The 16,742-nt window shown below is 65.5% G+C and overlaps 1 protein-coding gene across 8 annotated transcripts in view; it reads right to left on the bottom strand.

The window, feature by feature from the left end:
* Window positions 1–5,965: 5,965 nt before the first annotated feature.
* MAP7D1 (MAP7 domain containing 1) overlaps window positions 5,966–16,742 on the bottom strand; it is a 44,300-nt gene continuing 33,523 nt past the window's right edge. For 3 of the 8 annotated variants that reach the window (XM_075908859.2, XM_075908865.2, XM_075908863.2), the window contains 12 exons: window positions 15,053–15,175; window positions 14,165–14,310; window positions 13,512–13,648; window positions 13,019–13,287; window positions 11,484–11,667; window positions 11,055–11,235; window positions 9,681–9,785; window positions 8,723–8,776; window positions 8,222–8,285; window positions 7,783–7,894; window positions 6,802–7,016; window positions 5,966–6,378 (listed from right to left, as the gene is read on the bottom strand). In XM_075908859.2, the coding sequence (XP_075764974.2) occupies window positions 6,368–6,378; window positions 6,802–7,016; window positions 7,783–7,894; window positions 8,222–8,285; window positions 8,723–8,776; window positions 9,681–9,785; window positions 11,055–11,235; window positions 11,484–11,667; window positions 13,019–13,287; window positions 13,512–13,648; window positions 14,165–14,310; window positions 15,053–15,175 (1,601 nt within the window). In that variant the 3' untranslated portion in view covers window positions 5,966–6,367. The remainder of the gene's footprint in view (window positions 6,379–6,801; window positions 7,017–7,782; window positions 7,895–8,221; window positions 8,286–8,722; window positions 8,777–9,680; window positions 9,786–11,054; window positions 11,236–11,483; window positions 11,668–13,018; window positions 13,288–13,511; window positions 13,649–14,164; window positions 14,311–15,052; window positions 15,176–16,742) is intronic. The other 5 variants (XM_075908861.2, XM_075908866.2, XM_075908862.2 and 2 more) reach the window with 4 other exon arrangements.

Genomic DNA, 16,742 nt, shown 5'->3' with positions numbered 1-16,742 from the left:
TGGCAAATAACAAAACAAAGGCCCAGCACAGCTCAGCTGATGCTGATTTGTAGCTGGAATCCAGCTGGTGTCTGCAATCTTTCAGGAGCACACACCCCGCGGCCTGCTCTCTGTGCAGGCCGGCTGTTGTTCCATGTAAAACTGCAGGGAGTTTTGCTTGGCGCTGACACCTGTTCCATTTATTCGCCAGCTGAACATCAGGGCTTAGAATTTCGCCAGTAAAACCCCAGCTATGTACATGTAGGGCTCAATGCTCAGCCAAGGAAATGTCTGGCACCGGCTGCAGTGACACCCCCTGGCTATGCTGCCCAGCCTGCTTTGGAAAGATATTGCAGGAGCCATCTAACTGCATCGCAGCCAGCTACCCAAGCACCACCTGTCCCCTTCCCTGGATGGCCAGAGCAGCTGAGCCCTTCCTAGTGACAAGTGAACATGCAGGGGACTTGTAGCTTGGTCTTGTGCAAAAGCAGAGGACAAGTTGTGGGAGAAGATCGAAGCACCCTGGTTTGATGGTGAATCCTGCACTGACCAGATGCTGCTCTGCCCTCTGGAGCCAATACAAGGGCTGTTCCCCTCTCTTCACTTCACAGGGTCCCTCTGAGACTGAGGCATCTGACTGATCCCTGATGTTTACAAGCGGAAGCAAAATCTGGGGCTTTCCAGCATTGCCTAGGGGGGTTTCCACCAGTAGATGAGATCGTTTTCCTTCCTTCTGTAGGATCCATCAGCCTCAGGGCTGGACTGGTGGCAGGGTGCTAAATCAAGGCCTCTAATTTCTTTATGGCCATGTCTTTACACCAGGGAAGATCGGTGCTGTGGCAGTTGATTTTCCAGTTTGATTTAGTGGGTCTAATAAAGACCCACTAAATCGAACGCTGAGGGTGCTCCGGTCGACACTGGTACTTCTCCCGTTGACTTCCCACCGTGGAGATGGCACCAAAAGTTGAAGTCAGGTATGTGGACTTCAGCTTCACAATTAACGTAGCTGGAGTTGCATATCTTAATTCGACCTTTCAGGTAAGTATAGACAAGGCTCGTGCGAATTTGTAACCTCACCTCCCAGCCTCCATACCTGACCTGTCCTCTCTTGGGACAAATCTAACAGGACTTCTCAGAGGCACAGAGGAGGGGCCTGAGGTTCAGGTCCCTCCTCTGCCCTTGACTCCCTGTGTGACCCAGGGCAAGTCACCAGCCGCTCTGTGCCCCACTTCCCCAGCTATCGCTCAGCCCTGGTGTGTTGTCCATTTACATTCTCTGCCTGTGCAGCACTTGGCAGAACAGAGCCTGGACTGCAGCTCGGGCCTGTGGTTGCTGCTGTAATGCACTTGTCCTTTGCAGTCCCATGCAGAGGCAGCACTCCTAGGCTGAGGCAATGCATGGGGCAGCACAAAGGTCTAAACATTCACAGCTTTGCCCCCTGGCTGCAGTGGGGTTAACAGGCTACTTCACTGCAGCTGACTTCTTAGAACGGGTGTGAACCCTGATGCTGAGCCATCTGGTCCAGCTTCTGTTGAGCCGGGAGGCTCCCAGGTCCTTTCCCAGGCCTGAAGCAGAGCTCCGAGCTCATCTCTTACCAAGAGAACTCAGTGCAGTAGAAGAGGTTTCCTACCCCACCCGGCATCTAATCAAATCCTGTGGTTCCTTCCCCACAGCTGTTGCTTGCTGGGCGGTGGGGACAGAGAACGAAGAACAGTAGCTCCGTACTCGGCCTACAGGGTCCCCCTGAATCCCCGACCACACTCTCTCCCTCCACGCAATGCTGTAAGGCAGGGGTAGGGAACCTAAGACCCGGGGGAGAATGCGGCCCACCAGCGTTGGAGAGCCCACGCAGATGCTTCAGCCCCTACCCACCACCTCCCTCTCCTCCCCCCCCCCCCCCGGGGCTGGAGCACACAAAATCTACTAGCCTGGGCTCCCCTGCACTCTGCTGTGCGAGGGGAATGTGGGGAGCGTCTGTCTCCTTCTCACGTCAGTGAGGATTTGTTGAGGGGAGGGTTTTTTGAGCCCCCCACTGATTTTTCTGTGGGTCAGCCCCCGCTGTAAGGAACGATGGGCCATTTGATCTGGGCAGATGCCACAGCCATCGCTGCGATGGGAGGCCCAGCGGAGAGAGAACCGCTGATCCGGGAGCCAGAACAGCCGCCACAGGCCCTGCTGGGACGGCTAAAATGAGACCCCCCCAAGGAAGTTTGAAACGTAGCAGGGGACTCACTGCAGGCCCCAGGGGGGCCCTGTCGGTGGGCGGGAGCGGAACGGCACCAGGGAGCGTGGCCACGCAGTGTTCTTGGGGAACGTCCGACGAGCTCTGGGGAGCTGGTCACCTCCAGGCCTATCTTGGCGTGGGAGGAGCATCCTGCACCCCAGGGACGGTGGGAGCATGCTCCCATGTGGGTGGGTTGTGTGACCCACATGCCCACTGAACCCACCAGCAGAGAACACACTGCTGGGCCCGGACAGGAACTCCCTCCCCCCAGGGTAAGGATGTAAGCAGCTCGTCGAGTAAATACTCGACTTGTCAGTCCCTCCCCCTTGCTGCCTCTGTCAGTCGAAATTCCATCGACTACTTGGTTAGCTGATTAGCCGCATGTTAACATCCTTACCTCCACCACTGACCGATGTGACCCACCCTCCTCCTAGCTAGGCTAGGCTGGCACGTGAATTGTGTGTCTCTAGCATACCGCAGACATGCAGCCCACGAAAGGAGCTGCCTTCCTGGCCCTTTAAGAAACAACAATCTAGTGCTGACAGGGAGTCAACTCAGAATGCCAGATTCCAGCTGTCAAAGCCGGGAATGGATACCCGCTTCCCTGAACCCCCTCCTACCACCAGGGCTTGCTTCGAACAGCTGGGCACAGAACCCCACATTGCTTTTGAGCAGGAGGCTGGGGACCAGGAGCACTGTGTTGACCTTGCTGTGCTGTGGGAGCTGGGACCTTCTCTGTGCCTCAGTTTCCCCCTCTGCCTAATGGGGACACGGTGCTCCTGAGCACCGTGAAAGGTATCGCTCTTTGGTTATTTTCAGCTGCGCTGTTGCTGTCGCATTGGGCTGCAGCTGAACCCGTCCTGGCCACGTTCCTGCTGCATTCCAGCCCGGTGACAACTTGGAAAGAACATGCCTGGAGGCCCCTTTCCCACCCTGGCCAGGCTCTGTGGGTGGGCAAGGGAGGAAGCCAGCGTAAGCATGCCAGGCCCAGCCATGCTGACCTTTGTATGCTGAGGGGGACTGAAAATAGACCCTCGGGATGTCATCAATACATCAGAAGGGAACGACAGCTGAGCTGGCAGGCAGAGGGGGAGGGGCATCCTGGGCCAAGGGGAGCAGGCTTGGGAGGGAGACTTAACGCTTTGAGGAAATCTGCTCCTCCAATGGAGCAGCGGGATCGTGGGTCCCCAGGGCTGGAGCCAGGCCAGCTGTCGTTGCAGGCCAGGCTGAGCAAGGGCTCCTGGCCCAGCACGGAAACGTTCTCCAGCATCGTGCCCCTCCGAGGCTGTGAAGGGGACGGGCAGGGTCCCCAGCCCAGGAGTAACGCTGGGCAGTAAAGCCGGTTCCTCAGCATCTTAGCAATTAACCCTCACCAATCCCGTCCTCGGCTCGCATGTTACAGGCACGGAGGTTAGCAGCACGGGGCACAGGCCGAAGGGGAGACCTTCCTAGGGATGTGTGTGTACTTGAATAGTCGTGTAACTGCATCAAATTGTAGCGGTTACACGACTATTCGATAGTCCCTGGAGGGGGCCTGGCAGCCAGTCAGCTCCTAGTCCCACTCCCGGGGAGCCCCCTGCCACCCCACACTGCTGCATGAGGTGCCAGGTGGGAGCTGGTCTGCAAGGGGAGCTGGATTAAAAACCGGCTCCTTGTGCAGATCGGCTCCTGCCTTCCGCCCTGTGCAGCAGCAGCCCCTGTCCGCGAGGGGCTCGAGCTCCCTGTGCTTGGAGGCTGTGCTGGTGTCCCACAGAGCAGCCTTCCCTGCCCCTGTGAGAGGCTGCAAAGGGGGAGCAGGAGGCTCTGCAAAGCCAGCATGCAGGGAGACCCAGCTTAAAAGCCAGCTCCCCACTGTACTGGCTCCTAACTGCTCCCCTCCCCTTCCCATGCTGCTGCCTCTGATAGAGAGGCAGCAGCGTGGGGAGCAGACAACTCCGCATGAGCTAATACATGGGGAAAGCTGGTGTGAAAGTTGGCTTCCTGTGTGTACCAACTCCCGCTGTGCTGCTGCCTCACAGGCACCGGCTCCTACCTTCCCCGGCCTTGCTGCCTCTGATACAGAGGCAGCAAAGGGGGGAATGTGTGTAGTCGACAGGATGAACTGATAAGCCCAGGCTTATCGATTAATTGCACCGTCATCTACACGCGGACATCCCTAGACCTTGCCACGAAAGGTGAAGAAAGCATCTGCCCTGCACTGCCGTTAGTAAGTAGCACTGGCACGACGGGAGCTCTTGGCTGCTGAGCTCTGCACAGCCGCACCACGAAGAGCCAGCCCTTGCCCTCATGCTGTCAGTAATGTAGCAAGGAGCAGAAGTATCCGGCTAGCTCCAGGCACATTGCTCTACCAGGCTGAATCCCCTCACCATACCAAGCCAGAAGCAAGATCTTGCTGTCTACAGTCCAGCCCCAGCCTCCGGGCTCGCTGAACCGCCAGCTTTCCTGATCATCAAAGAGACCTTCCACATAACAATCAGAACTTGCCAGTAAGAGGAAGTTTTGGAGAGCAGAGGGTTCCTAAGCCTGCCAGGGCTGTGCCCACCAGCACACCATGCTGGGGTGGCTCTATAGCTACAGGCTATTTGTAATAAAGAACTCACAGACTCCAAACTCTCTCCACTGGCCTGCAGGGTGGGTGGCAAGCAATTGCTCAAAACACAGGGAGAAGTGCAAGCAACTTGTTTTGTATTTAAGGTTTGGAGGTCATGAAAAATTCAATATAAAAATCCCCATTCGCTTCCTTTCCCCGGTGGATTTCAATCCTGTGTTTATATCCTAAAGGGAAATTTAAAATATTCAATCTGAGCTGAGGGGCGTTCGGGTGGATGGGAAGTGTCAGGGACATTTTTCCATAAATGTTCCCATTTAAAAAAAAAAAATCACAAAACCGAAACATTGGGTCAGTTGTGAATTCTGCCACCCGGAATCAGACGCGCAGTTCCGACCCGGGCTGCCACACAAGCGGCTGCTGGATGCACCCCCACAGGCCTGCTCGGCTCCTCCCAGGCCCCTCCTGGGCTCGCTGGGACCCATTCTCCTGTAGCTAACTCCACACCCCAGTGCATTTTGGCAGGGAGAGAAAACAAGGCCGGCTTGGATCTCGCGCCCCAACAACGGCTTGCTGAGCACAAAGCGCGCTGCCACCTGCTGGACTGCGGCGGTGATGCAGAAGGAACGCTCAGCTCCTGCAGGGCTGGCAGGCTGGGAGCGGCCAGGCCCAGCGTGGCAGGGAGAGGCTCCAGCTGTGGGGCAGAGGCATCAGCATCCCTGGCTGGAGAGAGTCAGAGACTCCTCCGGGCTGCAGAGGGGCTGGGGCTGGCCAGCAGGCTCAGGCGCACACAGAGAGGCGGAGGCGGGGCAGCTCTTCCATTTTATTGTTTGAGCAGGTTGTTCAGATGCATAACACTGTCACAATGGCACCAAGTGAGGCGGGCGCAGCCCTGGTGGCCCGGTTCCCCCCCACACAGCACCGACACCCGCGCCCACCGCGGCCCCCTCCCACACGCCCAGCCACGGCCCCGCGCTGGCCCCCTCCCACGCGCCCAGCCACGGCCCCCGGGGCAGCTGAGGAGCGCAGCACGTCGTGCACCAAGGGAGCGAATGCACACGCCCGGGCTGGCCGGGCCCGGCTAGGGGAGGTTAAACACGATCAATCCCTACCCCCATGGACGCGGCCGGCCAGCGCCAGCCTCCTGCGCCCGCCAGCCTTGCGGGATGGGCCCTGCCTCCTGCACAGAGAGAGCTGGGCCTGGCGCGCGTCACTGATGTCACACGGAGCTTTATTTACATTATTCACATACACTGTCCCCAGCAAGTTAAATAACGACATTATTACACCACTCGGGGGAGGGGGGGAGGAATCGCTAGGAGGGGCGGGGGTGTCAGTCTGATAAGGTGCATGTTAAAAACGAACAACAAGAGAAACCAAGAGTCCCTGGGACTTGAGGGGAAGGGGGCACGTCCCGACCCGGCCCAGCCCCCTGCCCTGCCCGGTTCATCCTCTTCGTGGGGCGCTAGCGGGGAGCGATGTGGTTTTTCGTCTGATAACAGCTACAGTCCTGTGAGAAAGTCCGTACTTGGCACTTCTTCTCCTTGCCCCCGCACGGAGGCAGCCACGGCCTGGGCCACCAGGGGGCGCTCTGCCCAGGAAGACGCACCTGCCCCTCACAGCACTTCTGTGGGCAGAGGGCGAGAGAAGAGGGAGGCGGATGACGCCGGCGTGGCTCACAGACGCTGCCTGCAAAGCCCGCCTGGGGAGCCGAGCCGAGCCCGCCCCAGGGCTCCACACGCAGCCTCCGCTGGCCACGGTCGCAGACATTGGGGAAAATGTGGCAGGAGGGACGCAAGAAGCCAGGGGCCACGAGGCGGGAACGGTGCCTGTGCAGCCCTGGTTTGCTACAGGCTGCGGCTGCTCTGCCAGGATCTGCTCCAGGGCCAAGCCAACCTCCCCCCCCCCACCAACGGCCCTGCAGGGGCTCCAACCCCCCACTGGGCCCTATGCCCCGTCCCCTGCTGGCCCACCCAGAGAATCCCCAACAGGCAAGCATGAGGGCGCCGCTCAGCCGGGCCCCAGGAGGGCAGACAGGGGAAGCTCCTACCTGTGACCTGAGGGGGCTTGACGACGGCCGTCTTGAGGAAGGGCTCCTTGTCGCCGAAGGGGATGATGGGGTCGGTGCTGCTGCTGTGCTGGGAGCGCTCCAGCATGCCCTGGCCCGCCTCCTTCCCGGGAAAGCCGTTCTCGTGCTTGCTGGGCTGCACGCCATTCACCAGGGGCGCCGTGTCCTTGCTGGGGAGGCTGGCGGAAGATGGGGGGCTACAGTGACACGTGGGGACAGGGAGGGTCACCGGTCCCAGCCCCAAACCCTTTCGCTCCACCCCTCACAGGCTGCAGAGCTGCTGCACCCCACCAGGCCCAGGGCTGGGCGCTCCCAGATCCCCTGCCCTCCCCCACCGCGCATACCCAGCTCCCTGTGGGCCCCAGGCACTTCCAGCCCCCTTGCTCCCTCCCCCACCGCGCATACCCAGCTCCCTGTGGGCCCCGGGCACTCCCAGCCCCCTTGCTCCCTCCCCCACCGCGCATACCCAGCTCCCTGTGGGCCCCGGGCACTCCCAGCCCCCTTGCTCCCTCCCCCACCGTGCATACCCAGCTCCCTGTGGGCCCCGGGCACTCCCAGCCCCCTTGCTCCCTCCCCCACCGCGCATACCCAGCTCCCTGTGGGCCCCGGGCACTCCCAGCCCCCTTGCTCCCTCCCCCACCGCGCATACCCAGCTCCCTGTGGGCCCCAGGCACTTCCAGCCCCCTTGCTCCCTCCCCCACCGCGCATACCCAGCTCCCTGCTGGCCCCAGGCACTCCCAGCTCCCCTGCCCTCCCCCACCGCGCATACCCAGCTCCCTGTGGGCCCCAGGCACTCCCAGCCCCCTTGCTCCCTCCCCCACCGTGCATACCCAGCTCCCTGTGGGCCCCAGGCACTTCCAGCCCCCTTGCTCCCTCCCCCACCGCGCATACCCAGCTCTCTACTGGCCCCGGGTGCTCCCAGCTCACCCTGTCCTGCCTGCTGCCTCCCCCCAGGGCAGATACCTTTGCTGCAGCCCCTCAGGGCCTGTCCGCACCCCCTGGCTTTCGGTGCTGGATGTCTCTGATTCAGGGAGCTCCTCTTCCTTCGCCAGCGGCCCTGCTCGCTTCCCACAGCCTGGGGACCATAGCAGAGATGGGTCAGCCCCCAGGCCCAGCCCCCAGGCAGGGTGGGATGATCAGGCCCGGCAGGGTAGGGCTGCAGGTGCAGTGGAGGGTGGGCGTCACCCGCAGGGAGATCTGGTGTGTGTTACGGGTAGGGCTGGGCTGCATGTCCCACCGGGCCAGTGGGGTGGGCTGGGCCATGGGAGGGCCCTGCAGTATTGGCCTCATGCAGGGCGGTCTGGAGAGTGGCGGGGGGACGGTGCATCCCACAGGGGTGAGGGTGAACCAGGGCAGGGGCTCTCCCAGGCAAGCGTTGCAGGGCCCCAGACCCTGCGCTTACCTGGGCTGGCATCAGCCTCCTGTCTGGCTTCTTTTCCATTCATCATTTTCTTCTCTTCCTTCTTCTGCAGGGGGGAGAGGAGCACGCTGAGCTGTGTCCCAAGGCCAGCTGGCTGGGGGCCGGGGGGACAGGCAGGGACCAGCCTGAGCTGGCAGCCCTGACATTTGCGGGGAACACCCAGGCTGAGGGGAGGGGGCATAGCCAGGGGAGAGCCCCCAACTCCTCCCACCCCATCCCAGGGCTTTCGGCAGATGCTGGGATGTGGGGCAGCCTGCTAGCCCCACGGGGGCACTGACCTCCACCGCCCTGGCACCTGCCCACTCACCACCTCTGCACCCGCCCAAGGCTGCCCCAGCCCAGCAGAGCGAGGGCACAGAGCTCAGGCCCGTGGCATCCCAGGGTCTCCCCAAAGCTCAGAATCTCCCCGTGGGTCTCCCGACAGACGGGCAGCCCCGCGCACAGCAGGGTGCTCGCTGGCACGTGGCACCCACAGGCACCCACCTTGGCATCGGCCGCATCCGACTTGCGCGTCCTCTTCATGATCTCTTCCAGCCGCTGAGGGGGGAGAAGGCGGATCAGCCCCAGAGCCCTCGCCTGGCACCTCAGGCCCCGCAGGACAAAAGGGCCAACCCGGCTCGCAGGCTTCCGGTGGGGAACGTGCTGGTAGCCGCCCCCCATCCCTGCTCTCCGGGGCACAGCGCACTGGGCACTTCCCGAGTCCCAGCTGCCCTCTCTGCCCAGGGCTCTGCCTTGCCCTATTGCCCCTTCTTCCCCGCCCTGCCTAACGCCGCCTGGGCTCCATCACACCTGCCCCGCCCCCACCCTGTCCCACTTCCCCATCCGGGGCCATCCCTAGGAGAGCACTGAGGCCTGGGGCAACCCCCCTCCCCTGCAGGCCCCGCCCTTGCTCCACCCCCTTCTTCAAGCCCCACCCCTGCCCCATGCCCCCTCCCCGGTGCAAGGTGAGCTGAGGGATTACAGGGGAGGGATGGGAGCTGGCGTGAGGCGGCAGCAGGGGTTGCTCCCCCTCCCTCGCCCTTACCGAGGCGGCAGGAGCCGGAGCAGCCCGGCAGCCTGCTCCACTCCACCCCACTGCTCTCTCCCCGCCCCTGGGCTCCCTGCTGCCCTGGGGAAGCCAAGGGGAGAGGGCGGCAGGGTGGGGCGGGGCAGGCTTGGCCACTCCGGCTTCCACCACGGTGATGAGTGCAGGGCGGGGAGTCCCTGCTGCTGCCCGCCAGGCCTCCAGTAACCCCTTGGGTCCTGTCCATAGGACAGTTGAGGCAGCCACTTTAGGGCCCTCCAAAGCGCGGGGCCTGGTGCGCCCACCCCAAGCCATGCGATGTCCCCATCCCTCCTCCCTTCCTTGCTCTCCATCCCCTCCCACGCCACTCCCCCTGCAAGGCAGCAGGCCAGCCACGTCCCCCCACGTCCCGCCACGTCCCCCCACGTCTCCCCTCACCTTCTTCCGCTCCAGCCGCTCCTGCTCCTCCCTCTGGAAGTGCTTCTCCCGTTCCAGCCGCTGCTTCTCGGCCTCCTCCCGCGCCCGCGCCTCCGCCTCTTCCCGCTGCAGGACAGGGGAGAGCCAGCCCCGGGTTCAGCACGCAGGCCGTCCCGCCGGGGAGACGGGGCGAGTGCCTAGGGCAGGCCTGCCCGCCCAGGGCGCAGGGCACGGGCACAGCAGGGTGCTGGGGCACTGCCAGGCACCGCTCGGGGCACCACCACTGAAATGCAGCCAAGGCCACGTCCTGGTGGCTCAGCAAAATCCCAGCTCCGGCCTGGCCCAGCCTCCTGCAGCGCTTCTCTCCACCACTAGGTGGCAGGGCAGGTCCGTGGCTCCCTCCCACGCTGGAAGTCCGGGTACCCGGACCCCGTGTCACCCCTGCCTCCACCCTCGCTGCCCCTGCGCCCGCCCTGCCCCTCCGCCCTCCCTGCCCCTGCGCCCTCCCTGCCCCTGCCCTGCCTCCGCCCTCCCTGCCCCTGCGCCCGCCCTGCCCCTGCCCTGCCTCCACCCTCCCTGCCCCTGCGCCCTCCCTGCCCCTGCCCTGCCCCTGCCCTGCCTCCGCCCTCCCTGCCCCTGCGCCCGCCCTGCTCCTCCGCCCGCCCTCCCTGCCCCTGCCCTGCCCTCCCGCCCCTCCCTGCCCCTGCCCTCCCTCCGCCCGCCCTGCCCCTGCCCTGCCTCCGCCCTCCCTGCCCCTGCGCCCGCCCTGCCCTCCCTCCCTCCTGCCCTCCGCCCGCCCTCCCTGCCCCTGCCCTGCCTCCGCCCTCCCTGCCCCTGCCCCTGCCCGCCCTGCCCTGCCCCTGCCCTGCCTCCGCCCTCCCTGCCCCTGCGCCCGCCCTGCTCCTCCGCCCGCCCTGCCCCTGCCCTCCCTCCGCCCTCCCTGCCCCTGCGCCCGCCCTGCCCCTGCCCTCCCTCCGCCCGCCCTGCCCCTGCCCTCCCTCCGCCCTCCCTGCCCCTGCGCCCGCCCTGCCCCTGCCCTCCCTCCGCCCTCCCTGCCCCTCCGCCCGCCCTGCCCCTGCCCTCCCTCCGCCCGCCCTGCCCCTGCCCTCCCTCCGCCCTCCCTGCCCCTGCGCCCGCCCTGCCCCTGCCCTCCCTCCGCCCGCCCTGCCCCTGCCCTCCCTCCGCCCTCCCTGCCCCTCCGCCCGCCCTGCCCCTGCCCTCCCCGACCCTGCACCTGTCCTGCCCCTGCCCTCCCTCCGCCCTCCCTGCCCCTGCCCCTGCCCGCCCTGCCCTGCCCTCCCTGCCCCCCCTCTGCCCTCCCAGACCCTGCAGCTGCCCTCCCAGAGCCCCACATCCGGCCCCACTCCTCATCAGCCCACGCCCTGCCCCCCACACCTGCTTCTGCAGCCTCTCCATCTCCTCCTGCTCGGCTCGGGCCCGCTCCTCGGCCTGGCGCTCCTCCTGGCGCCGCTGCTCCTCCTGGCGCCGCCTCTGCTCCTCCTCCAGCCGGCGGGCCTCAGCCTCCCGCCGGGCCTGCTCCTCGGCCTCCCGCTGGGCCTGCTCCTCCCTCTGGCGCCTGCGGCACAAGGCCCCTCAGTTCCCCAGCCTGACCCCTCCCAGGGATGGTGGAGGGCTCCCAGGCGAGCTACCCCAGGGTCTGCCCCTGTGGACAGCCGGTGCCCCCAAGTGCCAAGCTTCAGGGGCGCCACTTGGGCCCACTGCCGGGTATCAGGCCACTGGAGGGGGTGAGCGATGCCTCCCCATCCCCGGGCAGGGTGGGGGATCCCGGGAGGCAGAGAAGACCCCCATCCCCACCCCGCTTACTTCTCCCGCTCCTCCTGCTCCCGGCGCTCCTGCTCCTCGCGCTCACGCTGCTCGCGGGCTTGCCGGCGTTTCTCGGTCAGGAGCCGGGCGGCCTCTTCTCGGTCCGTGGTGCCCGCCATGGGTTTGCCCGAAGGCGTGGCAGGAGCTGGCGTGGCGCTGGGGGGGCCAGAGGGAACAGCGGCACCTGCGGAACGCACACGGCCTCACAAACCAATTCGTCCCACCCGTGCGCTCCCCAGGAGTCCCGGCTCCCGCCCGTCCCCTGCTCTCGCCCACTAGGCCCCACTCCCTCCCCGAGACAGTGAGGGACCCAGGAGCTAAGTTCCCCCTTGTGGCCCCTATGAAGCCCCATGCAAGGGGAGAGAACCTAGTGGGGTGCAGGGCCTGGGGCAACCCCCTTTAGTGTCCCAGGTGTGGGGCCCCTGCCGCCCTTCTACTGCCCCCCCTTCCCACCTCCGCTTCCCCACTTGCCCCTGCCCCGAGTGAGGCAAGCCAGGGTCTCCCTGTCCCACCCGCCACACTCACCCTGATGCAGGAGCCAGTGCGGCCCGGCAGCCGGCTCTACTCCGCCACGCCGGCCTCCCAGCCCGCTGCGTCTCGCTTCTCCGCGGCGGTGGGGAGCAGAGAGCCCTGGGGCCGGGGCGCTCGGCTTCCTGCTGCCGCAGAAAAGCTGGGGGGGCGGGGTGGAGGGTGGAGCGGAGCAGGCTGCCGGCCGCTCTGGCTCCTGCAGCCAGGGGGAGTAGGAGGGTGACCCCAGCTGCTGCCGCAAGCCCAGCCTGCCCATAGGACGGCTGAGGCAGCTGCTGCAGGGCTCCCCAAAGTGCAGGGCCTGGGATGGCTCTGGCCGCAGCTGGGGGAAAGGGGCCCTCCTTGCCATCCCCAGCAGGGAGCTGCCCAGGTAAGCCCGAGACCCAAACTGCAACCCACTTTCCCCCAGCCCTGAGCACTCTCCTGCACCCCAAGACCTCACCCCCAGCCCCACCCCAAAGCCAGAGCCCCCCTCCTGCACCCCACCCCCACCCCAAAGCCAGAGCCCCCCTCCTGCACCCCACCCCCACCCCAAAGCCCACACCCTCAGCCCAGAGCCTGTACCCCCTCCTGCACCCCAGCTCCACCCCAAAGTCAGAGCCCCCCTCCTGCACCCCAACCCCACCGCAAAGCCCACACCCTCAGCCCAGAGCCTGTACCCCCTCCTGCACCCCAGCCCCACCCCAAAGCCCACCCTCAGCCCAGAGCCTGTACCCCCTCCTGCACCCCAGCTCCACCCCAAAGTCAGAGCCCCCCTCCTGCACCCCAACCCCACCGCAAAGCCCACACCCTCAGCCCAGAGCCCGTACCCCCTCCTGCACCCCAAAGCCGGAGCCCCCCTCCTGCATCCCAGCCCCTCCCCAAAGCCCACACCCTCAGCCCAGAACCTGTACCCCTCCTGCACCCCAGCCCTCCCCCAGAGCCTGCACCCCAATGGGGCGACGCTGCAGTGCATTTCCTGCCAAACCCGGCAAGGATGTGGCTGGCTAAGGGTGTTTGTCTCAGACCTGGGGGCTGCTCGGTGGGCCCAGGGGTCTTGGGAGCATCGGGCGGAGCTGGGGAGGCTGCTCCCCTCTCCTCTTCTTCCTTCCTCTCGCGGGCCTTCGGCTGGCTCTCCTGCTCCGGGCACTCCTCCCTGGCCCTGGGCCGCCCCTTGGGGGACGAGTGGGTGCTGCGAGGCAGTGGCGGCTTGCGGGGCGAGCCAAGGCCTGGGCTGGGGGACGCCGGACGGTGCTTGGGGGTGGCAGGCGACAGGGGCCGGTTCTTTGGCCCCGGGCTGCAAATGGAGAAGCACGAGGTGTTCAGAGGAACTGGGGATGCTCCCACCCGGAGCCTGCCCATCACGCTACGGCCCTGCAGCTGCCGGGCTGCACCACCGCGGCGCGGAAACCATGGCCCAAGGCCCGGCTGGGCCCAGGCAGGCTGCATCCCCACCCCGCTCGTGAGGCCCCCCCGCTCCCGGAGCAGCTACCGGTGCCCTGGGCTGAGGCGGCTCCTGACCTGCTGTCGGCGGCGGGTCGTGGGAGTCGGGGCTGGCTGCCGGGCAGGGGCTGCTGCTTCTTGAGGCCCCGCTCGCGAGACAGGGCGCTGCGCTCCTTGGCGTTCTCCCGCTCCTTGTCCTTCTTCTCCTTCTTCTTCTGTGCGGGGGCGAGAGGCGTCAGCCCGGGGCGGGGGAATGAGAACCAGGGGTCACTGTGGGAGGGGGGCCGAGGCTGGGGGCACACGAACCTCTCACAGCTACGGCGCACGTGGGAAACCGAGGCACAGAGCCCTGCCCGGGAGCAGCTCAGGCCTGGGCTGTCTCTGGGGCGCAGCCTGAATACCAGCTTGAGAGCCCATGGGGTAAGGCCTGCTCTGCAGGAGACAGGAAGGGCCGGCTGATCCCTGGAGGGCTGGTCGGGTCTGGCTGGGGGGTGGCAGGTGTCCCCTTCGCTACCCTGCCCCCTCCACCCGGATGCTGCAATATCTCTGCTGGATTTGCTCTCTGGCTAGCCACAGTGGGGCCCTGCCTGGCAAACCGCCCGGCTCCTGGACATCAGGCGGTGGAGCGCGGGGCACAGGGGAGCCAGGCGCTGGGCACGGGCTGGTCCCCCCAGGGCTGAGCCTAGGGAGAGCCGTGGTCGGGGCCGGGGCCTGAGCAGGGAGGGACTCACCGGCGAGGACTCGGGTCTCCGGCGCGGCGTCACGTCGGGGCTGCCGGTCACCCCCCTGCGGCGCTCCCAGCAGCGGTGCTGTGGGCGGTGGTTGTTGCAGGGGCTGAGGGGGCTGGTGGAGGCAGAGCGGGGGCACACCGGCACTGCTGGGGGCGGAAGGCACGCACGCTCAGGCTGGGGTTCATCAGGCCAGCAGGACTGCCCCCCCAGAGGAGCGGGGAGGGGACCCCGGCACGTGGGGGGCAGGGTCCAGAGGAACAGAGGCCTGGACAAACTGGGCTGAGATGGCTCGCCCCCTGCCACACCGCGGCAGTGCTCAGGGCACGCTGAGGTGATGATGGGGGAGGGGGCGTGCGGGACCCCAGGGGGACAATCTGTGGCTCCGAGACCAGGCACACAGAGCTGGGAGGCTCGCACCCAGAGGAGCAGAGACGCTACCAGTCCCAGGGCCCCGCGAGCAGCCGGCCCAGCCTCCACAAGGGCCCAGGGCGTGAGGGGGGCAGACCAGGCGGGGCTGCAGGAGCAGTGAAGAGGCAGGTTAACGTAAGACCTTTCTAGCTGCACAGGACCAGACTACCCCCCCCACACACCCCCCAGCAGGGACCCTGGGCACAGCATCCAACTGCCCTGCCCTCTCCATGTGCCCTTCCCGGGGGGCTGGGTACTGCTCTGCTTGCCAACCGCAGGATGGGCTGCCTGCTCCCCTATCCCACCCCCAGGCTGGGTAAACTGAGGCCGGCCGGCTGCATCTCTGACCTCAAGTCAAGGACCGAGACACCAGACAGCTCTCCAGATGGGGCCTCGTGCTGATCAGCCCCCGCCCCACCCCATGGCTTTGGCGCTCCCTTGCTCCACGCACCCCTGGCTGCCCTGCGGCCCCCAGCTTACCCTGCTCCTTGCCGGTGCCGGCCAGCGTCACGGCGCTCCTGCTGCGGGCCAGGAAGGAGAGGGTGGGCGTCATGAGTCGGTCCACGATGCTGCTCTCCCAGGGGCTCAGCTGCAAGCTCCGGTCTGGCAAAGAAACAGTGTGTGTGTGTGGGGGGGGGCAGATCTCAGCACCTAACTGGGCCCAGGTGTGCCCCCGCCCTCAGGCCCTGCATCCCCACTGGCACCAGCTGGCTAAACACCCTCCCGCCCCACCTCCCAGGCCCAGCACCTCAGCAATGCCCTACCCCCTCCTCCCACCCGTCCCTGGAGAGCCCCTCATGGTCCAGCTGGCCTGGGTCAAGGCCCCGCCCCACAGTAGCTGTCCCATCTTTGCACAGGCTCAGCTGGGCTGGGCCCCTCCCCGCAGCCCCCTGCCCAGGACTGACCTGCCCCACCTCGACTGAGCCTCAGCCGGGTGCCCCCCAGACTTGGCGCAGCAGGGCAAGGGGGCAGATGCCCCGGAAGGCCTGAGGTTCCCGAGTCACAGGGTGCAGGGGGAATCACCGGGGCAACATGCTCTCAGCTTAGGCAAGGAGCCTCCAGTCTTGCTGGTCCACGGAGCCGGTGCCACTGCAGAGCCGCCCTCTTGCACAACCCGGTCTCAGCACAGGGCCAAGGACCGAGCCGAGCACGGGGCCCACGGCCCTGCTGCATCGGGGCCGCTACCCAGGCTGCCCCTTGCCAACACCTCCCCCAGCCTGGCGCTCGCCACAGGGAAGTGAGGGGCAGCCGGGCAGCCAGGGACAGACGCTCTGCACAGTGAGAGGAGACCAGCTAGCAATGGGGTTGCAGGGTGGCAACGGGGCAAGCAGTGTCTGGGCCAGCTCCTCAGAGGCAGGCAGGGCATTCACCCCCCTGGCGTCCGCACAGACACTGCCTGCAACCGCCGCGCGGGCTCTGGGGTAGGCAAAATGCCGCATTTCGGTGGCGGTCTCAGAGCATGCGCCTGACGAGGGGAATAAGTCCTAGAGGATGATTTGCTTATGCTTGTTTGACCCTGCCAGCTCCCCTTCCTGGTGAGACGATGTTTGCTGCCAATTAAATTGTGCCTCCTGTCTGCCTTGCCAGCTAAATCGTGTAAGATTCTTGGTGCTGCTGTAACCCTTTCTGAGACGTAACCCTCGCTGTACCCCTCGGCAGAGCTTCTTGTCGGGCAATTCCCCGTGCGCTGGTTGGGGTGAGCGGGGGACGGGTGCGGCGGTAAGGATGAGCGTGGAGGCCGTCACGAACGCCCGCGGGGTCAAGAAGTGAGAACCTTGAAGACAAGCAGGCAGCATCCACCGTGCGCGATGCTCGAATTAAATGAGCAGAATCGACAAACCCTGGAGACAGGCAGAGAGCCCCAGGGAGAGACGACAAACAAGAGTTAACGATGGGAAGCCAGACAAAAGCCATCCAAAGCGAGTGCAAACCCCGGAGGTGAATGCCGCTTAGGGATTCATGGTGGCAGCATGACACTGCAAAAGCCACAGATTCAAATGGGAATGGACACGTATAAAAGCGGGGTGCTCTTGCCAGGGAACTCTGGGTTCAATCCTGCCTCGGAGCTTCGGATCAGGACCGACAGACCCAGCGCCTCACTCACGTTTGATCTATTGTGTGTGTGTGTGTAACTAGACGATCACCTGCAGCGAGCGTTCGTGTTGCTTTT

Source organism: Pelodiscus sinensis, chromosome 26 (assembly GCF_052426305.1).
Source record: "Pelodiscus sinensis isolate ZL-2025 chromosome 26, ASM5242630v1, whole genome shotgun sequence".
Taxonomy (NCBI): domain Eukaryota; kingdom Metazoa; phylum Chordata; order Testudines; family Trionychidae; genus Pelodiscus; species Pelodiscus sinensis.
The sequence above is the reverse complement of the archived record's forward strand: the minus strand, read 5'-3'. Positions and strand labels throughout refer to the sequence as shown.